Source organism: Podarcis gaigeae (assembly GCF_964106915.1).
Source record: "Podarcis gaigeae genome assembly, chromosome: 5".
In the NCBI taxonomy this organism is placed as follows: Eukaryota; Metazoa; Chordata; class Lepidosauria; order Squamata; family Lacertidae; genus Podarcis; species Podarcis gaigeae.
The window spans coordinates 2,953,229-2,980,443 of NC_139681.1; the positions used below are offsets into that span (position 1 = coordinate 2,953,229).

General features: G+C 43.7%; 1 protein-coding gene across 3 annotated transcripts in view; it reads right to left on the reverse strand.

Annotated features, from left to right (window-relative positions):
* The window catches only part of ATXN10 (ataxin 10), a 78,034-nt gene extending 51,379 nt beyond the window's left edge, over nucleotides 1-26,655 (reverse strand). For all 3 annotated transcript variants that reach the window (XR_014564201.1, XR_014564202.1, XM_083738822.1), the window contains exons 1-3: nucleotides 26,426-26,655; nucleotides 23,997-24,188; nucleotides 22,770-22,852 (exon numbers count right to left, since the gene is read on the reverse strand). Coding sequence is in view for 1 of the 3 variants with exons in the window: in XM_083738822.1 (XP_083594948.1) it covers nucleotides 22,770-22,852; nucleotides 23,997-24,188; nucleotides 26,426-26,625 (475 nt within the window). In the remaining 2 variants the exon portion in view is untranslated. The remainder of the gene's footprint in view (nucleotides 1-22,769; nucleotides 22,853-23,996; nucleotides 24,189-26,425) is intronic.
* Between the last annotated feature and the right edge of the window lie 560 nt (nucleotides 26,656-27,215).

Consider the following 27,215-nt stretch of genomic DNA (forward strand, 5'->3'; position numbering starts at 1 on the left):
GATCACCTATTTAGAAAAATTTCTAGAGTGGTGACTATGTTAGTCTGTTACAGCAAAGTCTTCTGGCACCTGAAAGACTAACAAATTGATCATTTTATAAGCTTTAATGGACTCAAGTCCACCTAATCAGATGCATAGAATGTTATCTGAAGGAGGCAGGTACATGGCTATAAAGGTAGAGAGAGAGAAATACTAGCAGTGATATCACAGGGACACGAAATGTAAGAATACAGACTTATAATTCTTACAGCATAAATGGGAAAGGTGTGGATTCCCTGCCAGGTGAGCACACCTCTGGGGGCTGAAGGACAAGCAGCATTTGGCAGCCTTGCAGGTGCAAAATGTCCTTCTCAGTGCTGCTTGGTCCACCTGCTTCTTACCTCTCCCTCCCTTTTTTTGCAGCTCTGCTACAGACAGCCACCCTGGGGATGAAAGCCTTCCACATCTGCAGCAGGATGTCGCCACTGCCTCATTCAAAGCGCCATGAACCCCCTGTGATGGTGCTGGGAGGCGGCAGTGCAGCTATTGGCAAGAGCAACATCCATCCCGGGTTTGCTGCCAGACCTCTTTACTTTTTCAAACCCAGGGCCTATGTTCATCAAAGAGCCTGAAACACAGGGGCGACTTTTAAATGTACAGTGGTACCCCGCAAGACGAACGCCTCGTAAGATGAAAAACGCGCTGGACGAAGGAGTTTTTCGTTTTCTTAGCCGCTTCGCAAGACGCATTTCCCTATGGGCTTGCTTCGCAAAACGAAGCTTGCCCCGCAAGCTCCGGGGATAGCGGGGAAGCGCAGCGCGTCTTCCCCGCTGTCCCCGGAGATTGCGGGGCAGGCAACAGGGAGAAGCAATCTTCTCCCCGCCGCCCCTTGCTTTAAACAGGTCCGGGGACAGAGGGGAAGACGCGCGGCGCTTCCCCTCTGTCCCCGGACGGTCTCCATAGGAACGCATTGATTGATTTTCAATGCATTCCTATGGGAAACCGTGCTTCGCAAGACGAAAAACTCGCAAGAAGAAAAAACTTGCGGAATGAATTAATTTTGCCTTGCGAGGCCCCACTGTATCTCTTACAAGATGGCCTTTTTGAATCTGGTTTCCCATGCTCTCTCTTTTGCCTGCTCTTCACCCTCCTCCCCAAAAGAGAAAAAAGCCACCCAAAAGAAAAATAGTGGTGCCACACAATCCACCTTCAATGGGTAGGTGATCCAGGCTGTCGGTCTCAACACACTAATTAGACGAATGCTATAGGACAGTGATGGCGAACCTTTTAGAGTCCGAGTGCCCAAACTGCAACCCAAAACCCACTTGCCGTATTTTTCGCTCTATAAGACGCACTTTTTCCCTCCTAAAAAGTAAGGGGAAATGTGTGTGCGTCTTATGGAGCGAATGCAGGCTGCACAGCTATCCCCAAAGCCAGAACACTTCCCCCACCTCCTGCGAAAGCCAGGGATAGCCGCGCTCCCTTTAAAGAGCCACGTGGAGTGTGTGTGTGGCTGTCGGGGGCTTTTCCCCCGAGGAGGGAGAAGGGCAGCCCGTCAGTGATGGGCTGCCCTTCTCCCTCCTCGGGGAAAAGCCACACACGCTCCACACGGCTCATGAAAGGGAGCGCTGAGCAGAGCCTGGGATGCATACAGGTTCTGCTCAGCGCTCCCTTTAAATAATATTGTTTTTCTTGCATTCCCCCTCTAAAAACTAGGTGAGCCTTATGGTCAGGTGCGTCTTATGGAGCGAAAAATACAGTATTTATCACAAAGTGCCAACATGGCAATTTCACCTGTATATTTTTCTGTGTGTTTCACGTTTCTTCTTTATGACTGCTGTTGTAATAAATAATCCTTCATGAAAGTTCTTTATTAAATTATCTTTACATTGATATATAATTTTATGGTATAACTCAGTGCTTTTTTTCTCCATCCAGATCCCAATCCTTCTATTTATTCATTTATTGAATTTGCATACCGCCCTTCATGTGCAAGTCTCAGGGCAGTTCGCAGCATAAAAATAGAAGATAAAAAACACAAAATACATAATGAAAACAAGAACAAACCAATAACCCTCCTCTCTTCCAATACTTTTTCCATATGTAAACATCTACATTCATAAGATAAAAGGCTAAACACAAACCACATGACCCAAAAGGGTTCACCCTTCTGCCTGCCAATAATTAAGCACCTGTTTATTGCAAAATGCAACCTGCACAAGTGTGTTTACATGCACCCCTATCAGTCCCAGGGGAAGTCGGCTGGCTGAAGTCCTGCTGATCCACCCCTCAGATACTCTTTATAAAGGGAAACAACCCTCCAGAGAGGACGCCCATCCCTCACACCCCAGTGTTGCCCACCATCTTGCTCTTAATTCCCTCACCTACACCTGGCCCCCTTTGAGTCCCCACCAGGCTTCCCTCCTCCTTATTCTGCACACCCTTACTCGGGAGTAAACCCTGCCGACCTCAGCAACACTTCCTTCCCAAGAAAGCGCAGGAGGTTTCTAAGGCCCCCACATGCAAATTCCCACACCAGCATAGGCGCCGACTCCATGGGGCCTGAGGGGGCCCGAGCCCCCTCAAAAATTCGTTTGGGGGGGCTCTGCCCCCCCAATAATTTAAGAAAATTATTACCGTATTTTTCCTTCTATAACACACAGACTTTTTCTCCTAAAAAGGAAGGGGAAATGTCTGTGCGTGTTATTGAGCGAATGTGTGGTCCCTGGAGCCAATTGGTGCAAGGGGAGGCAAATAAAATCAGGCAAAAATCAAATCGCGCGTCTCGGAGAAGGGAAACCTGAAAAGAGGAAGCGGCTGCTTTCCGGCATTCTGCCTCAGGGTCTTACTGCCCACCCTCCTCTGTTTCCTTGCTGTGTTTGCTCAAACGGAACAAAGAGCAGGGAAAGCCCCTCCCCTCCAGGCAAGCAGAGGGGAAAGCAGAGTGTCGTCTCTGTGCTCCGGTGCTGCTGAAAACATGCAGGAGGGAGAGAGAGAGAGAGAGAGAGAGAGAGCGCAAGAGGTGGCTGGCTTGGGTGGGTAGGTGAGGGAAAACTTTTGCCTTCCTTTCCTCCCTCCCCGTTATACCCCTCTCCTGCATTCTTAGCCAGCTGCTTCTCTGCACACCCCTCTCGTGCTCCTTGTCCGTTCTGTGTTTTTCCTTCCCTCCCCACTTAAAATGTGGTTTAAAAGCATGGATCCACATGGATCCTCAGGATCTTTGCATTGGGTCAGCCCAAATTCACCATCAGAGCACATAGCATGTCCATGGCTACAGCCTGCCCCCCCAAAATCACGCACCCACTGTTGCCTGGGGCTGCAATGGTGCAAAAACGTGGTTACAAAACATGGATCCACATGGATCCTCAGGATCTTTGCATTGGGTCAGCCCAAATTCACCATCAGAGCACATAGCATGTCCATGGCTACAGCCTGCCCCCCAAAATCACGCGCCCACTGTTGCCTGGGGCTGCAATGGTGCAAAAACGTGGTTACAAAACATGGATCCACATGGATCCTCAGGATCTTTGCATTGGGTCAGCCCAAATTCACCATCAGAGCACATAGCATGTCCATGGCTACAGCCTGCCCCCCCAAAATCACGCACCCACTGTTGCCTGGGGCTGCAATGGTGCAAAAACGTGGTTACAAAACATGGATCCACATGGATCCTCAGGATCCTTGCATTGGGTCAGCCCAAATTCACCATCAGAGCACATAGCATGTCCATGGCTACAGCCTGCCCCCCCAAAATCACGCACCCACTGTTGCCTGGGGCTGCAATGGTGCAAAAACGTGGTTACAAAACATGGATCCACATGGATCCTCAGGATCTTTGCATTGGGTCAGCCCAAATTCACCATCAGAGCACATAGCATGTCCATGGCTACAGCCTGCCCCCCCAAAATCACGCACCCACTGTTCCCTGGGGCTGCAATGGTGCAAAAACGTGGTTACAAAACATGGATCCACATGGATCCTCAGGATTTTTGCATTGGGTCACCCCAAATTCACCATCAGATCACATGTCTGTGGCCACAGCATGAAGCACAAAAATGATACATCCACTGTTTCATTCAGAATGTTTTTTTCCCTTGTTTTCCTCCTCTAAAAACGATGTGCGTGTTATGGTCAGGTGCGTGTTATAGAGCGAAAAATACGGTAGTTATATTATGCTTTGTAAAATCACAAAATTATGTTGGTATTTTTTATTTTCCTTGTTTGATGATAGTTACCTTTTAAAATACATTCAGTAATGAGTTAAAACAAATAATTATTACGGTAGTAAAAGAGGCGGCGCGAGTAGTTTTGCTCGGTGCGTGCGACTGGCCCAGCCCCTCTTTCCTTTTCCTCTCTTCTGCTCTCCCGCCGGGCGCCTGAGGGAGAGTTACTTAGCGGTTCTGAGGAGCCGCTGTTGTTTCGGCAGGGGAAAAACCGCCGCCCGCGAACCGCCGAGCTCCCTCTCTCTTTCCAGCCTCTCTCTCTCTCTCTGGCCAAGGAGGAGGAGAAGCCCTTCAGCCAGTCTATGGCCGAGTGGCGGAGGTTCATCTACAACCCCAACAGCGGCGAGTTCCTGGGGCGAACGGCCAAGAGCTGGGGTGAGGAGGGCGAGCGAGCGAGGCGCGCGCGCGGGGAAGGGAGGGGAGGGGGCGGCCGGCACGAGGGGCGGTGGGAGGCGAGGCGAGGCGGGCACTTGCCTTGCCCACCACGCATCTCTCTCCTTCTCGGTCTCTCTCCCTCCCTCAGCTGGCGAGGGGGCCACGAGGCGGGCGGCAGCAGCAGCAACGGGCCGGGAGCGGATCTTATAAAACTTCCCGGGGCAGGACCCCGGTATGGGCCCCCCCAATATTTTTTATAAGTCGGCGCCCCTGCACACCAGATCACCTCCCGTCTTGGGGTTGTTAGTTTTTTTGCACTCAAGTCGCCTCCCTTTGTCAGGGGAGGCCGCTGCTTCCACGACGATGACACCCCCCTCTCCTTACCCTAACCCAGCCCTTCTCTCCTCCTCCCCTACCCCGGCACGGAAGCTACGGCACTCGGGCTGCAGGCTGTGGGCGTGTTCGTGAGCCCTCCTCCTCCTCCCACCTCCAGCACAGTGGGGCGACTGTGCGTGTGCCCACAGAGAGGGCTGAGAGTGCCGTCTCTGGCACGCGTGCCATAGGTTCGCCACCACTGCTATAGGATACTGAAGGCAATCACAAGACTGTCCCCACTGCAACTGGGAGGGAAGGAGAACTTTGCAGAGAGGGGTGAAAAGGGGTTCTTCTATATCAGTGTTTCCCAACCTTGTGCCTCCAGATGTTTTTGGCCTACAACTCCCATCATCCCTGACCACTGGTCTTGCTAGCTAGGGATGATGGGAGTTGTAGGCCAAAAACATCTGGAGGCACAAGGTTGGGAAACACTGTTCTATATGGTCTTCTATACGGAATAAAGCTGATGCATAAACAACTCCATTTTAAATTTTAGCATGACAAAGGGGGAGGATTAATTGGCACTGCAGAATGAATCCAACTGTTACACTTCAAAACAATCTAACATGCCAGCCTGCCCCTTTGGCACTACAGGCATGCTGCGGAGACAAAGCCTTTAAGAGCATGTAAATGAAACTCCTTCTTCCCATCTATAAAATAAAATAATACTAGACAGTTTCATTTTCTGCATATGCCTAAGGATTGTAGATTTCCCTTAATAAATATCTTGTTCAAAATTCAAAACTAGGTTGTGGTACTTTGTTCACTGTACAAGATTCGCTTGCTACTGCACTCTGGCTGGAAAGGAACCTAGTAGAAATGCAAAGATTATTTCCCTGGAGTTCTGCAGGATCAATGGACTTTAACTTTTACCACTATTTTTGTCTGCTTTGCCTCAAGTACTTAAAGTATTTTTCAACCTGTCACATAACAGAAAAGTTACATTTTATAGTGACTCAAAGAAGTAAACAGGAGCGATTATGGAGCAAAAATACAATCTAATGGAGGAAAAAATATTATTGCAGGCTGTAGGATGCAAAATAGCAATATTTCAAAGGGGAAGTCACTCACTACTAACTTTATTTTTAGGCAGCTTGGCAAACCACTGCAATTTGCAGTCAGGGAACACAACACCCTAAAATCTTCCTTCCAGAAGACTGAAGCCAGAGTATTTTGCTTTCTTACCATATTGGTCCGAATATAAGCTGCACTCGAATATTAGCCACACCTTTAAAATTCAAGAGGGGAAAAGAAAAAAGACAATACCCAAATATAAGCTGCTCCCTTCAAATTCCACAAGCACTCACACCCATTCCCTTTTACCATATGTCTGCTTCAGCAGCGATATCGTAAAAGCCAATTTTTGTACGGTAATGTAAATGCATCAAGTATGCTAGTAATGCAAGCTATGTAAATCTTCACCCCAGGATTATTTTCAGTTAAAGAAAACTATTGATTTTCAATGAAATATTAGTCAGGTTTGTAGCTAGGACTCCAAAAGAAGAAGGCCAGTAAATTTAAATAAGAATAATAAAAGAATTCCAGTCTATAAAAGTCTAAACATTAGCATACAGGACACTCTGGGCAAGACTTACAAGTTCTCAATTTCTTCAGTTGTTTACAGGCTGGCTTATAAACATACTATTACATATTAAAATATAGTTAAACAGATATTACTAAAAGGCAGCCCATTGCAAATGGAAGCGTCCTTTGCCAGGTCCTGGAAATAGCAAAGGAGTATCCGCTTGAAAGGGACGGAGCCAGCTGGCAACCAAAGTTGCGAGAAGGGCCTGGGAACATTGCTCCTTTGGAACACACAGAAAGAGAACTTGAAGTAAGGTCACTTGGGGTTAGGCACAAAGCAACCTCTGACTTTTACTTTCTTAACTTTTTGAAACTGATTTTTCTTCAAATCTCAAAGATTTAAGGAAAACTGTTTAAATTAGCATAATGTTGCCTACCTTTATACAAAAGGGGACATGGAACCAACACTTACAACTTCACAAAAATCAAATCATTATGTGGATGGATCAACTCCAAAATTCTAACTGAAGTTAAATATCACCAAAACATAACGATCATGCTTTTAAAATGTGAAAGGTATGATGATTCTATTATTCTGTGATATAAATTAAGATTCATCTCAAATGGAAGACTGATGTTAAGAATCTATAATTATTACTAGGATTTCAGATACTTGGCTAATGAGTCAAAAGCATCATGAAATAGTGCAACAGTAAGATCATTTTTACTCTTGATTTATAAAACAAGCATAGAAAGACAAATGTTCCAAACGCCAAAAAAAGTCACAGCTTTGCACTCCAGCTTTTGCGGGGGGGGGGGGGGGGCTGGGGGAGAGAAGCAGGATGGGAATAAATCCTCCAGTTCACATTATATAGATAGAGAGACACCGATTTTAACTTAAGACTGAATGGATTTAAAGAGACATGTGTGCTTGGCCAGTTTGGACATCAAGAAACTGTGGCCGAGTTGTGGCTCTGGGGACATCTCTGGGCAAAGGTCACAATCTTGTCTAACCAGTTGCCAAAGAATGTATTACAGCCCCCTCTAGCGGCAAATCCCTCCACTTTAACCAAGCTGTGAGCAGCAATCCTTGTTTTTAAAATCAATTATAAAGCAGGTGATATACATCCAATTTCTGAAGCAAATGGGTGCTGAAGCTAAATCCCTCCGGTATCTTACCTCCCTGCAAACTTGCCCTGGGACTGATTCATACATGATCCTGACACTTAAATGACTCCTTTTTCTCCCCAGCTGAGCTCCAATACCGGAATTGAATAAAAGTGGGAAAGGCAACGTCCGGCTCTCTGGCCCCCTTTCAACCTTTAAGTCAGACCCCTTTCTGTCACCACAACATCACCCCCCCTGGCCCCACCCCACCCCCTGCTTGTGTCCCGCATTAACTCTCACTCCCAGCTCTCCTCCTCATGGGCCCACCCTCTACCTACACAAACTCCCGCTCAGGCTCTCACCTGAGAGGAACTGAAATTGACAATCCCTAGCTGCATTGCCCCGCAAACTCCCATAAGAGGCTGACATTCTGTTTCAGTCCTTTGGAACAAAAATATATATAAATGGAATCAGTGTGTAATAACAGAAGCCTATTTCAATTCCCCCAGACCTGAAGAAAATAAATAAAAAGCAAGACAATTGTTTCTAAATTTAAACTCTTGGCACTAGATACCATGGCAGGCAATTCCTTACTTCGTTGCAGGACATACATAGAAATAAGCAATTGTTCCTTGCACCTAGCAGTTCGAAAGCACGACAAAGTGCAAGTAGATAAATAGGTACCACTCCGGCAGGAAGGTAAACGGTGTTTCCTTGCGCTGCTCTGGTTTGCCAGAAGCGGCTTAGTCATGCTGGCCACATGACCCAGAAGCTGTACGTCGGCTCCCTCAGCCTATAGAGCGAGATGAGTGCCGCAACCCCAGAGTCAGCCATGACTGGACCTAATGGCCAGGGGTCCCTTTACCTTTACCTTTAAGAAACCAGAGTTCATCTCTATCCTTACAGAATGTGTAGCCTGGCACTCAGGGAGCATTCCTTCTAATACCTCCCTTTCTAATATCCAAGGACACAAAGTGATGCAGCAACATACCATAGGGAATAAGATGTCATGGCAGACTCTTCCATACAAGCTGCTCCTAATAAAACCTACCTAAAATTGAGCCATTTCTAGAGGAAGTTTTCAATTCCCCAAAGCAAAACACAGGGCAAGCATTTTCAGGTTTGGCTTACCAAGGTAATACATATTTAATTTGCCAGCCATCCAACTGTTAGCAGCAGACAATAGCTGTGTGTGACTTGGTCTTTGAGTAGCAGAGGCATTCTGGCCCATGCAGATATAGCATTAACAAGAATTATATATACCTCAAGACAGTTTAATACAGTATATTCCCAGCCCTTATGTGTCACAACCTAACTTCAGGTTTTCTAAGGTATTTCCAAAGGGGCAGCTGTGTTAGTCTGTTGACAAAGAGTTTTGTGGCACTTTAAAATCTAACAAATTTATTGTGGCAGAAGCTTTGTTGAACTAGAGTCCACTGGCATGCAATGAAATGGACTCCAGACAATGAAAGCTTATGCTAAAATAATTTTTTGTTAATCTTTAAGGTGCCAGAAGGCTATTTCTCATTTCTGGATGATCCATTGGGAAAGATCTTCTTGGCCATCCAGTTTGCTTTCACCTCACCACAAAGAATACAAAAACAAAGCTTGCTTAGGATAGCTAGTCTAGGGTAATCTAGGTAGAACAAAATGTGGATTTGATGTGTATGGTCACTGCAACTTAGTTTTAGAACACCAGAATAGAGGCTACCAAGGAGGTGCCTGCAGAAGCCTTCCCTGGCACCCACAGGGTCTCCTCCCCTCACTCTGATGAAACTGGGCTTGAAAGGAGGATTCTACTGTAGCCAATACAAAGAACAGGTTGTGGTATATGCTTGGGGACCACAAGAGTTTCTCCAGATTGCTAATGTGCCCAGAAAGGTTGGCGACCATGGCAATAGATCATTTTACACACAATTTAAAGGCCTTACTGTTCTGTATTTGCTGAAACGTAGAACATGCCCCCGTTTTATTGCCAGTGAAGTATGAAGAAAAGGAACTTCAGCTTTCCACTTTGCTTCCAAGAAGAGAATAATTTTCTCAATATTCCTTTCTTAGAAAATTACCAAAGAAGGACATGTGCCCTGATCAAGGAGTCTGCAGCTTAAGATTCACAAATGCTAGGTCATAGTGGATCTCAGGCTTAAAGGATTTTTAGCACAATATGCTACAATTTAGGACACCAATTTATATCAGGCTATGTGGCCATCTGAACAGTAAAAGGAATATTGATTGGCCACAAGTTCATCTTACATCAAAGTTTGATTGAATTCAGCCACAAACCACTTAAAAGTTAAGGCTAGATTTTATCTGAATTGCACAAAAAGAAGGCCTATGCCTATTATAGATCCTAAATATCAAAGAGCAATCATATAGAGCTGACCGCTGGCAGGCTTGCATCCTGGGAGGGATGTGCATACAAAACCAGGAAATAACTGGTAATAACTGGTTCTTCCACATAGCAAGTAAACACATGACCTCTAAATTCTGCATGATCACACTGGACCTTTTTAAAAGGCTGCAATTCTACAAGTCATGGCAGCCTACATATTCCCATGGGAGAACATGGCACACAGAGAAATCACACTTGTTTGTTTAAAGCAGGGACAAGCAACCTTTGACCCTCCATAGGTTGTTGGGGTCCAACTTCCATCAGCCCAGCCATGGTGGGAGCTTTAGGCCATTAAGATCTAGAGGGCCACAAGTTAAGCTACCCCTGGGTCTACAACAAATGATGGGAAGGCTGCTGTGGAAGACCACCAGACGATGTCACTTCCTGTGAGTGCTGTTGCCCAGAGGAAAACCCTCCAGGACCTTCAGAGCGCTGAACACTAAGAATGCCCACCAGCTTTGGGCTGGAAAGCAGACACTGTAAAGTGAAGGGGGGGAAAGGCTGCAGCTGTAGCAGGAAAGGTGATAGCCCTGAACACAAATAATAATAAAAAATAGCTGGCTGTCTACACATGAAATAAACAGCTCCTTTAGTCAAATTGTGAGCTACATTTCCATTCTATTATGCCTTAGGAACTGCTGGAGAGGGAGCCCCATCAGAGCCTTCCACCCTTGGCAAAGGCAAGAAGTTATTTAGGGACCTGGGAAGACTATGTGTCCTCTGGAATTTGAATCAGGAGTCTGTCTTCTCAGCCTTGGAAGCAGTCTTTCACAGGCTAGATGGTTTCCTCTATTTGAAGGAGAAAAGCTTCTTTTCAGTCCATCCCTGATTTCTAATTTACAGTTGATTTTACTCTTTAGGTTTAAATGATTCCCCCCTCCCCACTCTACAATGATTTAAGCAAGGTAATACAAAACTTTTTTTCTGTGAATGAAACCGTAGGCAAATAATAAAATAGTATTTTCAAGTTGTTAGAGAGATTCCGTAATTTAATGGTAAACTTTAATTTTGGATTTTTAATGCACTTGCACACACTTGTATGCCATGCTTTTCTGAGCTGTGCAACAAGGCTAAAGGGCACCAGCCTTCCTATGAAGTTGGATAACTTGTGAGAGGGCCAATTTAAGGCAGAATATATTGCCAGCCCAAGCCCACAGTTTCGAGATGACAGCAACCCCTGAGAATACAAAAACTGGAGAGGGTTTAGGACACCTGGTGTAAAATGCAAGTTTTAAAACATGCAAATAGTGGTAAGGGGTGTGCTGATAATAATCAGGGTTGCAGCAGGCATGTGGGAGGTTAACTCTTTTCTCCCCAGCTGAGCTACTAAGACAAATTTGTCCTCTGAAGGTTGTTTCTGCATTCTCTTATTGGCGCTAACAGCTGATACTTTTTGGATTTTAAACCTACAAGTTAAATGTAAATCTGAATTTAAGGTCACATATGATATGGCCCTTTGTTTTTAAAGACCTCTGTTTACATTGACCAAAGGGAGTTTTATTCATTCTGTGGTCTAAAAACCAATGCAGAAATTTCCTTACCTCTGTTCGTTTTTAGTGCCCCAGGGCCTGCAAGTATAATTACTTTGAGGAACTGAGGGACTAAATTGTAGTTAATAAATTAAACATTATTGACTGCTTGAAGTTCCTTCACCAGTCCCTGATGCATTAGAACAACAGTTAATCTTTCTGTTAAAGAACAAGTGTTCTCATTTCAGATACCTCATAGCAAACACAATCCTGGGATTAGCCCTTCATTTAAGCATATAATCAGGCAACAGTATCCCTTCAAAGAGCAATTGCATAAAATCAGCAGAAAATGAATGGTCTGAGTCTTAACCTGAACTTCAACCACACTTGGTAACCGAGAAAACGAGTGAACAGGGCTGACCGGCCACCCACCATGAGTTATTCATAGTGTCCAGCTGCTGTATTGCATGACCATATGACCTGCCAGTTCACAGGATGTAGCAGATGTTGCACACTTAGATTTATAGAGATGTCTGGACGGACTGGCTGCTTCATTTAATTTCAAAGAATGTCAGTCTTCTGTGAAAATGAGGCATCCTAGCTTTGCTTATCAAACTTCAAGATTGCATCCCTGGAGTTGGGAACTATACATTTTAAAAGACAGGCTGTTTTGTTGACACAAATAGGCCTAGATCTCCACTTCCATGACAGGACAGCAAGCAATAGGAAGGAAGGCGGAGGAGGAGTTCGTAGTCAGACTAATCGTCATCGAGCAGTTTATTGTTTACTCTGGTGTAAGGAGCCAACTCCTAGGGGCCGTGGGGTATTTGCCCCCCCCAAAAAAATTGAGGGTGCTGCCCCCCAGCTGATGGGCATGGCCATTCAAACAGTGTATGCGGGACGGGGCTTACCTGGCGCCCACCCCCCAAAATTATTCAAGTGGGCACACTCTCAGGCAGGGATGTCTCACATCATCTGCTACCCGAACGCTCTTTTCTCCTTGTTTATTTTGCTTCTCAGCTGGAGGTGCCAGGGATTGAACCTGGACTTTCTGCATGGACAGCATGTGTTCTCCCACTGAGCTAGCGTATCTTTATTGCTTCTTTTATTTCTTATACTGCATTTTATTGTATTGCACTCTGAACAGAAGAAAGCACAATTGAGAATATTAGAACAGGGTTCCCAATCTTTTTGAGCTCAGGACCACATTTGGAAATCGAAGAAACTGTTGTGAGCACCATATCATACTAATTTTTCAGAAGGAAAACTGGTGATTTATCACCTTCTCTGTCCAAATAAAACAGGCACTCCTGACCAAATTAGCAAACCTGCAAAGCTTGTTTAAGTCAAATTTAAAAATTGGGAGGGGCCGGGGACCACCTGAGGTGCCAGGATGTCTATGGGTGCCACACTGCAGACCCCAGCAAGCTGGACCAAAAAACTACCAGCCTGCGGGATATGTATCTTATTACTATGGGGTCCTTTTGCTAAGTTTATGAATTTCATTTTTATTGTTAGCAATATTCCGGAAAAAGTGGGATATAAATATTCTGAATAATTAAAAAAAAAAGCAGTGTTTACTTACCAGGAAAAAAGTTTGTGGTCCTCCCTACTAGCTGTTTTAAAACTACCAATGTATTTTTAAAAAGCTATTTTGAATTAGTTTTATAATGTAACCAGTACTCTTTTTATGTTGCATCTTATTATATAAGATAAGGCAATTAGAAATTAAATCAGCGAAAATATTCATTTTGCAATGAAAAATTGAATCGTATAGTGAATTTCACACTCAAGGCCAACAGGTAAAATCTACAACACCCAGGTTTGTGTAGAATGATGCCCCCACCTGAGAATACACTCCCCAAGCCCAGTGAGACAGACAGGGCTGCTTACCAATCTCTGGAAAGGACTCTGGGAGCATCGCAGGGCCTCATATGGTCTCCCCAAAGGCCAGTAAGCAAGAGTTCAGAAAGCGCTTTCCACTTATTTATTTCAGCATAAGTGAAATCAGCTTGAAGCTGCAAATTACCTATATCGACATCAAAGGACACATCAAGCCATTTCTGTGGGAACCACGTGCACCTGCCATGAATCGTTTGTGCAAAAGCCTGCTTTTGCTTTCAGGTCTTCTGGCTGTTGTTGGTTCATTTGCTTATAAGACAACCAGGTTTTTAGGACCTTATGAGCCCTAAAGATCACTTTCAACTCTCATATTTAAAAAATTGTCAATTTAATAATTGTTTCAAGAGCAAATTCATCCAATAACATCCCAGGAACAAAAAGATTAAGTGTCTCACTTCAAAGCATGATATGAGAGTTGCATAGCATAAAGTATGACAGAACAAATATTGCCCACAGTAGAAGTGACTGTTTATTTTACAGCAGATATTTATAGTGTTAACAGTTAAAAGGCCACGAAGATTGCTTTTTGCTTGTTTGGTTGATTGGTCAACAGATTGCAAGGCATGAAACTCACACACACTATCAATAAGTCAAATAAAAACTTGTGCATGTGTTTACATAAAATTTTGATGAGTGTAATGTATTTGTCATATGCCTGCAATTATTTTGAGAAAGTAATACAGTGCTATAAATATTATTCTGACAATGTAATTACAGCTTCTGCTTCAACCACAGTAGCAAAATACTGGCCTCAATTCCCTGTCCTGGAAGTGCAGAAAGACAAAGCAAAGATGTAAATAAGTAGCTTTTAAGCTATTTTTCTTATGTAATTAAAGAAAAGTCAGCACAGATTAGCATCATAGTCATTACTGTTTTATTTATTTGTCACTTCAAACCAAAATATCTAAGTGATTCCCTTAAAACAGCAACTATACAAAATACAGTAAAATATAATTACAGCTACAAAACACAAGCACAACTATGTAACTGAAAAAACATTGTGTGGAGATAAAATACAGTCTAGTCTTAGTCTGGGAAGATCTGTTCAATAAGCGTCCAAGAATATACCAATTTGGTGTTTGTCTAAAATATTAAGGGACAGAAAGGGGACTATACAACTAAATGTTCAGTGGTGAGTAACAAACAACAGGCCCACTGATGCACATGGTATTAAAAAAAACAAAAAACACAGCAGACCAGAGCAGACAGTCAGGTATATTATATTATATTATATTATATTATATTATATTAATCAGGTATATCTCAGATAATCAGGTTCTGGGCTGTTCAGGGCTCCGTATGCCAATACCATAACCTTAAACTTAGCTGAGTAGCTTATTGGCAACCAGAGCAAAAGTTTAACAATGGTGTAGCTTGTTGGTGTTAAGTCATTGCACAGAGCAACGTAACATCCACCAAGTGCAGCTTCCAGATTAATCTCTAGGGCAGCCCTGCATTTGGCACATTAGTCTAGCCTTGAGGTTACCAGGGCAGAAAGCTCCATGGCCAGATGATCTCAGTCCAGGAAAGGCAGCTGGCACACAAGGCAAAGCTGGTCAAAGAAATTCCCAGCCACTGAGGATGCTGGGCTTCCCAATGACAAGGATGGATCAACCCCATGCAGAGATGGTACTTGACCCAGGTTTCCAGATGCTTAGCAACAGGGTTTGACTCTTTCGGGGATTCAGCTTCAGTTTATTAGCCCTCACCAAGCCCATTGCTGCATCCAGGCACTGGTTCAGAACTTTTGCACATATACAGTACATAACCAATCACACACACAAGCACACCTAACAAGCTATAATTAGCTATGAGAGGCAAGGGTTGAGACGGTGTGTCATCTACTGGATGTCTATTTCAGGATGCAATGGCAGAGACAAAATAGCCCTTTTTGCCCCTCATTGCAACATAGTGTGCATTATTGTGTACTCTAAGGTGTGTTGGGTCACCTTTGCAATGGGGTTTGTGCCAAGAGCGCTGTAGCCATTGTCATCTTGCTTCACAACTCATAGCTCCCTAGAGCACCAAGGTGTGTTTCAAGCTCCACAACAGTGGAGAGGGCACTCAGGAGAGAAAGTGTGGATAGCCCTACACATTTCACTGTTACAGGGGAAGACAAGGGCCTCAGTACCATTGCCAGTTCTCTCCATTAGATTCCTTAAGTCTCTGGGATGGACCATCTGAATAGGTCCTGAACCCCTGCATGGGGAGATAATCACCATGAGACCAAACCTCACCAGGAAGTGGTCTATCTTGTTTGAATCCCATCTATTGTTGGACCACACAACCCAGGCTAAATCTGTCCTGCCCTGTGGGTTGGGCCACTGATGAGCTGTGATAGCTCCAAAGCTGTCATGGAAGAGGCCTTGGCATAGACACTGAAGTCACACAGAACCAAAGTCCTGGGTTCCGCCAATACCACTTCCACCAGCATGGCCAGCAATGCTGTCTTGGAGGGATATGTAATAGACTTGTAGAGTTGGAAGGGTCATCTATCCAACCCCCTGCAATATAGCAATCAGAGCTAAATGATCCCTGACAGGTGGTCATCCAACCTCAGTTAAAAAACCTCCAATGAAGGAGAGTCCACCACCTTCCGAGGAGGGTGGTCAGTACACCTTAGGATCCCAAATGCAGAGGTTTCTGGGAGAGTGGAATAGAATATTCACTCTGTTGTGAATATTACAGTCTAACTATATTGTGAAACTTGCAAAAGGAAATCCCAATTTCAAAATAAAAATTAAGAGAATTAAAAAAGTAATAAAAAGGTAAAGGTAAAGGTACCCCTGCCCATACTCTAGGGTTGCGCGCTCATCTCGCTCAAGAGGCCAGGAGCCCGCGCCGTCCGAAGACACTTCTGGGTCACGTGGCCAGTGTGACGAAGCTGCTCTGGCGAGCCAGCACCAGCGCAGCACACGGAAACGCTGTTTACCTTCCCACTAGGTAGCAGTCCCTATTTATCTACTTGCACTTAGGGGTGCTTTCGAACTGCTAGGTGGGCAGGAGCTGGGACCGAACGGCAGGAGCTCACCCCGCCGCAGGGATTCGAACTGCCGACCTTATGATCAGCAAGTCCTAGGCACTGAGGTTTTACCCACAGCGCCACCTGCGTTAATTGCAAAAAAATGAAATTTATCTTGGGGTATTTAACTGGTGCAAATGGGGGAATTTCTCACAATATAATTATTAGTACAGTGGTACTGTACCTCGGGTTACATACGCTTCAGATTACATACGCTTCAGGTTACAGACGCCGCTAACCCAGAAATAGTACCTCGGGTTAAGAACTTTGCTTCAGGGTGAGAACAGAAATCGTGCAGCGGCGGTGCGCTGGCAGCTGGAGGCCCCATTAGCTAAAGTGGTGCTTCAGGTTAAGAACAGTTTCAGGTTAAGAACAGACCTCCAGAACGAATTAAGTACCGTATTTTTCGCTCTATAACACGCACCCAACCATAACACGCACGTAATTTTTAGAGGAGGAAAATCTGTAGGCATGCCACCCGTAGGCATTCCCTCCATAACACGCACAGACATTTCCCCTTACTTTCTAGGAGGAAAAAAGTGAGTGTTATGGTGCAAACAATACAGTACTTAACCCGAGGTACCACTGTATTAGAAAAGGGATTTTCCTCAGGAATGCAGCAGGGGACAAAAGGATTATATTCCCCTTTCATACTTGCTACAAACTGATTAATTACCAGCTTCCTCCTCAGCTGATGCAATTTTCTTTTTTAAAATAACCTGCCTAATGGATGTAATGATACAGTTTACATCACATACAGTTTGGTTTTAAATTGTACAGAATGATAATACAATTCACAAAGTCAACAATACTAACTCAGTCCATTAACTGAATAAATATTCTAGAACAATATTAAAAAATGTGATTTAAACTTCTTTATATATAATTGCATATTGGTCGTATGCAAATTGGTCATAATATAGAAGCTGTTAATTGAACAGCTTCTAAATTATGATTGCTAGATCTAAGTAAACATGAAAGCAGGAACAGTAAACAAAATGGGTTAAAACTTTTAGAGCAGTGACTTGGCTGTTCCCTTATATAAAAAATGCCTTGCTCTCATGGCAAATTGCAAATTGCAGTTTGACCTAACCAGATATTAGACAGCAGTTATTTAAGTCACAGCGCTTTGCACGGTATTTCCTTTTCTGCTGCTTTATTCATTAATACATCGTTAAAAATAAACTCCTCCCGCAAGTCAGCCGCAGTGGTAAAAGCATCTGCCAGGCACATAAAGCATACCACTTCAGTGTGTGCATTACCGATTCCAAACTGTTGGGACACTCTGGACTTTCCTACCCACATTATGAACACCACAATAAAAACTTAAAATAGATGTTACTGGATGAGAGAAAAATACATAGCCATCAGGATAATTAACTTAAAAGATTTCACTGTATTCTTTCCCAACAGACACTCTATTTCCCCAGGGTCTTGTGAAAGAATAATGTTAAACAACAATTGATGAACTCCTTTTACCAGTCCACAATAGAAAGTGTCCTTTCATACTGTATCACAGTGTGGTATGCTGGCTTGACAGACACGGACAGAAAGTCTATACAGAGGGTGGTGGATACAGCTCATGATATCATGGGCTGTACCTTGAGTCCGCTAGGTGACATTGCTAGGAATCGTTGCCTTAGGAGAGCGAGAAAAATTCTCAGGGATGACTCACACCCCGGCCAGCACCTCTTTAATCTTCTACCCTCGGGCAGGAGATATAGAAGTATAATCAACCATACCAACAGGCTAAAAAATAGCTTCTATCCGTGGGCTGTTAGGCTGTTGAACGGAAAATAACATAGCGCAATTGACTTGCGAAGTGGTGTGTTGTTCGATAAGCACAGAGAGTGTAATGAGCTTGAGTGTTTGGGGGGGGGAGGCTCGTTTAATTTCATTGTACACAAGTTGTACAATGACAATAAAGGTATTATTATTATTCCTGGTTAGAAGAAATGCAGCTCCCAAATTATGCCACTTAAATATAGGTAGAGTACATTCAGACATGCTTGAATTACAGGTGAAACTCAAAAAATTAGAATATCGTGGAAAAGTTCATTTATTTCAGTAATTCAACTTAAAAGGTGAAACTAATATATGAGATAGACTCATGACATGCAAAGTGAGATATGTCAGGCCTTTATTTGTTCTAATTGTGATGATTATGGTGTACAGCTGATGAAACCCCCAAATTAACTATCTCAGAAAATTAGAATATTGTGAAAAGGTGCAGTAGCTATTCAATCCATAACACCTGCAATGGGTTCCTGAGCCTTTAAATGGTCTCTCAGTCTGGTTCAGTAGGAAGCACAATCATGGGGAAGGCTGTTGACCTGACAATTGTGCAGAAAGCCATCATTGAGACCCTCCATAAGGGAAAGCCTCAAAAGGTAATTGCAGAAGAGGTTGGGTGTTCCCAAAGTGCTGTACCGAAGCACATTAATGGAAAGTTATGCGGAAGGGGAAAGTGTGGAAGTAAAAGGTGCACAAGCAGCAGGGATGACCGCAGCCTAGAGAGGATTGTCAGGAAAAGACCATTCAAACGGGCTGGGGACTTTCACAAGGAGTGGAATGAGGCTGGAGCCACCACACACATCCTGGAGATGGGCTTCAAATGTCTTATTCCTCTTGTCAAGCCGCTCCTGAACAAGAAACAACGTCAGAAGCGTCTTACCTGGGCTAAAGAAAAAAAGAACTGGTCTGTTGCTCAGTGGTCCAAAGTCCTCTTTTCTGATGAGAGCAACTTTTGCATCTCATTTGGAAACCAAGGACCCAGAGTCTGGAGGAAGAATGGGGAGGCACACAATGCCAGATGCTTGAAGTCCAGTGTGAAGTTTAAACAGTCTGTGTTGATTTGGGGAGCCATGTCATCAGCTGGCGTTGGTCCACTGGGCTTCATGAAGTCCAGGGTCAACGCAGCCGTCTACCAGGAGATTTTGGAGCACTACATGCTGCCTTCCGCAGACAAGCTTTATGGGGATGCTGACTTTATTTTCCAGTAGGACTTGACACCTGCCCACACTGCCAAAAGTACCAAAACCTGGTTCAATGCCCATGGGATTACTGTGCTTGACTGGCCAGCAAACTCGCCTGATCTGAACCCCATAGAGAATCTATGGGGCATTGCCAAGAGAAAGATGAGAGACATGAGACCAAGCAATGCAGAAGAGCTGAAGGGTGCTATTGAAGCATCCTGGTCTTCCGTAACACCTCAGCAGTGCCACAGGCTGATAGCATCCATGCCATGCTGCATTGAGGCAGTAATTGATGCAAAAGGGGCCCAAACCATTTACTGAGTACATAGGCATGCTTCTACTTCTCAGAGGTCCAATATTGCTCTATTTGCAATCCTTGTTTTGCTGATTTCATTTAATATTCTAATTTTATGAGATAGTTAATTTAGGGTTTTCATCAGCTGTACGCCATAATTGAGTTTTGAGTTTCACCTGTATTCTCCCTAACATCATCTCTCTGCTTTAAGAGGCCCAGAATTGCTATGACAGAATGCTCCACAACAAAGCTACATCCAGGCACTTTGGGGAAAAGGGGTGTGTGTGATTGCAGCACTGAAACAGGCTTTCACAAGCTTAAAAAGGAACCACTACACCGCTGCCATCACAAATGGTAAGATACGCACACTTTTTGAATGATTTCTGCCATCACCAAAATTACCCCCATTTTGGGACTTGTTAATCCCCTTTCCCCCAAACACATTTGAGTAAAAAGTTCTCCTGAGAGAGCTTGCAGCTAAGCACTAGTTTTGGGACAGAAAGTGCCTTTGTTACTTTTGTGAAACAACCTACATCAGGAAATGGGCAGAGGAAAAGTGGCCCCTCAGGTTGTCTTGGACCTCTCAGCTTTCAGCAGCATCCATCACAGGATCAGTCTGGACTGAAAGCCCTGGAAAGGAATCCCAGTGCTTCCAGGGAACAACTCTGCAATGGAGTGCCTTGGGGATCTATTCTGCCTCTCATGCTATTTAACAATGAAATGAAGCCACTCGCTGAGCTTATTTGAAATTTTTAGGTGAGGCATCATAAGGAGGCCAATGGCATCCAGTTTTGTTTCCTCCTTTTTTCTCTAATACAAGTGTGATGTGAATGTTCCTTGAGTCAGAAATGCGCTGGATGAGTGCCTCCAGAACTATAAATTTATTATATTGGGGCTCAGAATGAAGCAGTCCCTTTACCACTTGAAACTGCATTGTGCAGATGCAGAAATAACATTCTCTTCACCATCACCACCAACACAGGCTCTAGAGTAGGCTCTAGGGAACTAAAATTCAATCCAGACCAATGGAGGTCTTCTCCTGATGGTTGGTGATTTAATAGAGTTTGAAGTGATGTTGGCCCATAACAAACGAGATCATGTTCCCCTTAAAGCAAGATTCATAGCTTGAGGGTACAAATATAAGGACACCTTTTTGCTCATTTCAATTAGTATGCCATGTTTCCTTCTGTGGTGACTTTGGCATAACCGTAAACACCTTGGAAACCTCTCCATATGTTGTGTCAGACTGCCTCTGAAAAGCAGCCTCAAAAACCTCAACAGGATCAACATATGATGGTCATGTCATTTATTTTAATCTATTTTTATTTTATTTTTTTAAAAAGCAGGGTTGTATTTTTCTCTCGATTTTATTGTCTTATCTTTTTGTACACCGCTTTGAGGGTGTTTTTTCCAATCAAGTGGGTTATAAATTTTATGAAATAAATAAATTTTCTTGCCTTATGTTATGTATTACTCCAGCGCTTGAAGAGCTTCGCTGTATTTCCAGATAGAATTCAAAGTGCTGGTGATGGCCTATAAAGCCCTAAAGCACTTAAGTAAAACAGGGTGCTTTCTTCTGTATGAACCTGATAACAGAAGGTGGCTACTAAGATACAAAGCCTTTTCTGTGTCAACATCCAGGTTGTGTCCTCTCCAGAGAATTGGCTTGGCACCTAATCTTGTCTTTTCACATCAACTTAAACCTTGTTTTGATTACATGAACTCTTGGTGAGAAATAGTTTGGAATAATTCTATCTTCACCTATCATTTAATTCCATTGCTGTTTTATCTGTTTACTCAGGTTTCATATTTCATTAATGAATGCTGATGTGCACCTCCTTGAATAGGGTAAAATGATCACTTAATATAATAAATATGGCAACCACAACAAAATCAGCTGCTCCAACTTTGAGGGACCTTGACAGTTAATGTCTTCCCTTAACCCCATCCTTTTGACTGGGATTGAACTTGGGGTTGTCTGCATGCAGAACACATTATCTAACACTGAGCTATACCGCTCAGTTTCAAGCTTGCAAAATTAAAGAACACCTGCTCTCAAAGAAAAGTCTTTTGATTTTAGTCTGCTGGTATAGAGACCTGTAACAGTATCCATCATCAGCACATCTGGCACTAATAAGTGCCACAACATGCTAATCTGGAGGTCAGCTGGCACTCCCAGAGCATGATCTCATTGTACAGAGTTGCTGAGGGCAGCAACTAGCAGTCCCACAGCATTTGGCGGGAGTGCAACAGCACCCCAAGGCCTTACACTGCCACGGCGGCAATTAGCTAGCAAGATGTTCTGGCTTTGTAACAGAATAAAGAAATAACTCTCTCTCTCATAAAGAGCATACTGCTCCAGAGTGAAGGAAGTAAGAGTATCATCTAGTCTGCCTTGGCCAGATTACACCTGCAATAATGTTTCCAGTTCAGGGTACCACAATTTAAAGACATTGGCAAGCTGGAATGTGTGCAGAGGAGAGCAACCAAGATAATCAAAGGCCTGGTAACCAAGCCTTGAGGGAGTTGGTATGGTTAGCCTGGAAAAGAGGAGACTGAGAGGAGATACGGTAGCCATCTTCAGATATCTTAAGGGCTTTCACATGGAAGAGGGAGCATGCTTGTTTTCTCCTGCTCCAAAGGGTAGGACGCAAACCAATGGCTTCAAGTTACAGTGGTACCTCGCGTTACATACGCTTCAGGTTACAGACGCTTCAGGTTACAGACTCTGCTAACCCAGAAATAGCACCTCGGGTTAAGAACTTTGCTTCAGGATGAGAACAGAAATTGTGCTTTGGCGGTGCGGCAGCAGCGGGAGGTCCCATTAGCTAAAGAGGTGCTTCAGGTTAAGAACAGTTTCAGGTTAAGAACGGACCTCCAGAGTGAATTAAGTTCTTAACCCGAGGTACCACTGTACAAGAAGGCCACAGAGCATCAGGGGGAAAATCAGGACAGTTCCACAGTTCTAAGAGTTCTACAACATGGAGATGGAGGCTGGACATGTAAAGTCTTTTTGTTCAACTGGAATAGTGCTGTCTTTTCTTAGGTATATGTGAGCACACAGGCAAGTAAACATGTTTGTAAGTTAGTAGCTATGTGGGCTTATGTACGTAGCCCCCGCAATATCTTACCTGGCAATAATGACTCCAGATTAGTTTCTAATTTGTGAAGTAATTGGATCAAGTGTACAGATGCCTCAATTAGCCCCAGGTTTCTGTTATAAAAGAACAGTTTTAAATTTAAAATTCTCTGAAATTAAAAAAAAAAAGCAGAGAAGCTAGTGTTTTATACAAAGCTGTATCATAATATAAAGTCCTAAATTTGTAATACATATTGTAATGTAATAAATAAATTCTGTGGTGGTGAACTCCCCTAGGAGTAACTGACTGAGTAAGGTAAGAGTGACAGAAAGGGACTGAGTAGGAAGAAAAGCCAAGGGGAGGAAGATGGTTTTAAAAATACTTGGAAAGAACAGACTGTAGCTTAAAAAACAACAGGCCCAGAGAAGTCTAGGAAAGGGAAGTCATACTGGGCAATTATGAAAAGGAATGAAAATAAAAAGTCCTAAGGTGGCAAGGCACACCAGGAGAGAAGACAGACAGGAGGGGGGTTTCATGGTGAGGAGCTGGCAGGAGATAAAGATTCACATAAAGATTCAAAATAACTAACAACTCATTCTGACCCCTCACATGATTAAAGTGCACTTCTGCACTGAGGATGCTTGTCCAGCCATGAATGCTCCCTGCACAACTGACAATTCTAGAAAATCCGGGTTTTCAACTGTGCAGGGAACCTTCATGGATACACAACGCTCCCTGCTGCAGTGCACTTTAAATCCCATGAAGAACACCCCAGAATTCACCTGACCTCAGGGGCAAATAAAATGCACATCCTTGCAGCCAACAAATATTAAGTAATCCAGATGCAAGACTAACAAAAAAAATCAGATCTTAAATAATCACAAGACTTGGTGAAGATGTCTATGAAATCTCACTTCATGAGTATTTTAAAAAGAGCAAATCAAAGAAAAAAAGTTGTCAGAATAAATCTTGTGTTCATGCACCCTTGATTCTCTTGCAGATTAATTTACTTTCAGAGAATATGTAGATATATAATGATTACACACTGGTCAGTTAGTCTGAGCCACACAATTTAACAAATGTGGACAATTCACTCACAAGGTTTCCACTCAAACGCCAAGAGTATACAGCAAAGTGAAGTGAACTAGTGAGGAGTGAAATGTATTTCAAAGAGAGCCTGCTTCAAAAGTTAAATCAGCTATGAACTCAGTTGGGTGAAACAAGTTACTGTAATTTAACATTTTAAAAACTATGCAAGTAGGGGGGCAATAATCATACCTCATAACGTTCTGATTCTTGGTACACTGAACACAAGCATTCCGAAGGCATCTGAAACATTCTGATACCAACAGGAACAATGAATCTGTGTGTTCCAGTGTATTATTTTGCTTGTAGGTTACATCAATTTCATAAGATGCCTTCCTCAAAATTTGCAGGAGATCATGGAATAGGCTTTCTGTTGCTTTTTCCCTGAAAAGAAAAATAAATATAAAGTAGACAGCATCAACAGTACATTAAAAAATATACATAAAAGAAGGATATCATTTGTACCATGCAATGTTTTTTTAAAAAGCTAATCCAAGCTGTTTTGCATATTTTGTACTTGATAGGGATAGAAAAAATATAGCAAATAAAGGGTTGCCCTGGCTTTGAAATATTTACTATAGGTATCCATGAACTCAGGTATTTTCTCCAGCCTCTGCAAGCTTCATAAAATTGTGAAGAGAATTCATAAAAAATGGAGTTTTTCTAAATTCTGAACTTAAGTTCCCAGGGCAAGTCAAAAGGTGAATTATTCTGTTTGTTTATTACACCCACTTTTCAAGTTAAGTAGAGCTTCTAGGCAGTATCCCATCAGGCTTTGACTATACCCAGACCTGCTTAGCTTCACCAAGGTGGCTGCATTGCTTGCCTTCAGAATATGATGAAACCATCTTGCTGAAACACAGCAGCTCTGGGGACGATGGATGCCTGAACTGGAATATAAGGAGCTGACTTCAGACCATTGATCCAGCTAGCTCAGGATTACCCACAGTGAAGACAGATACTCTCCAACGTTTCAGAGAGAAATTTTTCTTAGCACTACCTGGAGATAACAGGATGGAACCTAGGAATTTTTTGCATGCAGAACTGGCTCTATCACTGAGCTACATTCCTTCCTGTGGAGCCACGGAATGAAGACAAGATGTGAAATTTTAAAAGATTAAGCCAGGACTGATGTGCATTTCAGTATGTCCCACAGACTTTTTTCCTAAAGTGGAGCTGCAGACACACTTCCTTGCATGGCATAGCCCAGGAGCAGAGCTTCTGTTCTGCATGCAGAAGGTCCCAGGTTCGGCCTCCAGGCAGGGCTGGGAGAGCCACTGCTGGTCCGTGTAGCCAGTCGGCCTCAGTGTAAGGACACTTCCATGGCTCCCAGGATCCAAAGACCTGGGCAGGCATGTGCAAATGGGCTAGCAGTTTTATTACCATGTGTTTTATTTTTTCCCTTGCTCCTCTCCCTCGCCCCTTCCTATAAATTCTAATTGTTATTAATACAAAATACATGTTAGTTATGGTCATTACATGTTACTACGCATCATTTCATATCTGTAATAATTGTAATAATTTTGATAGATAGTTTGACACAATTTTGCTAATACACTCAGAAACATTTAACTCTGTGTTTCTTGCTGCTTTATTTTTTATTTTACGTAAATGTTGCATCTCATACACTTTAATGTTAAACGCTTTAAATATGAGAATGAATAGAAACTATGTTACCAAAAAAGAAAAAGCTCCTCTTGGAATCAAAGAACTGGTTCTTAGGATGCTTCTTCTTAAACTGTCTGAACTAGGGTGAGGAATGTACATGAAAACTGTAAGATGCTGAAAAGCAGCATCTTCTACATACGATTTGTAGCTTTATTATTATTATTACATAATAATAATAATAATAATAATAATAATAATAATAATAATAAAGCTATATTATAGTATTATTTTTCACCGGAAAGAAATTCAGATATATTTTTAAATACATGGTTTTGTATGTTTTCTGATATTTTATGCATTGTGATTTTTATTAATTACAGTTTAGTAATTGTTTATTGTAATTCCCAAGTGGAAACGGTTTATTATTTGCTGATATTTAATTTTAATATTTGCCATTATATTCTAATCGACTATTGAATATGGCTTTATTGATATAAGTTACTTATTTTAAAGTTATTATGACTTTTCTGTATTGGATCTGATTGTTATTATTAATGTTTGACGTTTTATTATGTTTTCATACGTGTTGGAACCGGCCCAGGGTGGCTGAATGCAGCCGGATGGGTGGGGTATAACTAATCATATTAGTGCTACTGTTGTTGTTATTAGTAGCAGTAGCAGTAGTAGTAGTAGTATTTATACCCCACCAAGCAACTTCTGCCGACAAAAAGCCACAGCATCCAGCCAAGCGAAGAGAAGCAGCGTGAACTTTTGACGCCTTGTATTTCTAGACATGCAGGGAGAAATGGGGGGCTAGGAATTTCTGGAGGCTTCCTTACAAAATCGTCAGGAAGAATGAGAGGAGGAGGAAGCGACCCCCCCCCCCGCTCCGCCTGCTTCGTCCCGTCCCTCCTCCGAGACGCAGGCAAAACCACACCCGCCCCAGCAGGAAGACACGCGGCAGCGCGTCCACACGTGACGGAGCCCGGCCCAACGCCCCCCGCGGCCCTCACCTGCCCGCCGGGTCGCGAAAGAGGGCTGCGATCTGCCCGAGGGTTGCCAGGCGACCGGGCGCTGCCGCCGCGGCCTGCTCCTCCTGCTCCTCCTGCTGCTCGGCGCTCCCCGTCAGCCGCGCGGCCAGGGCGGCCAGCGGCGCTGCTGCTGCTGCTGCTGCTTCTTCTTCTTCCCCGGGCGGCGCCTCCCAAGACGCCATGGCCGCCCGGCTCGAGGCCTCGCTCCGCCCCGCAGGCCTGGGCCTCGGCCGCTCGCCCTCCGCGGCCTCGCCAGGCAGCAATCCCCGCCCTTTCCTGCCTGCTTCTCGCGGGGGTGGGGGCCTCGTGGCCTCGCTCGCTCGCAGCGGCGCATGTTCTTATCCCCCCCCCCCCGGAGAAGGGGGCGCAGCTCCTGCGCCAGTCCTCCTGCTCCCGACCCTCCGCAGGAGACTCTCCCGAAGGGGCAGGAGGGAGCCCAGCTCCCCACTTCCCTGGCGAGTTCCCTTCAAAGTTAGCGCTTCTTCCGTAGCTGCTCCTGAGCAGTACAGAAAAACAGGAATTGGAGAGTTTGAACGCCAAGAAGGTTTTAAAAATGTATTTTGTGTTTTTACTTGTAACCAGTTTCGATTTCCTTCTGTGGCTGTTCTCCTATGACAGGGTGTGTTTATTTTAATTTGCACATGTATTTTCACCAACTATGAAAACTATTTACTGTAAGATATCATAAATACTAATATCGATCTGATTCTTCCTATGCTCAGGGAGCTTCACCACCACTCTGGGCTATGGGCTGTCTTGCTGAAATCTAAGG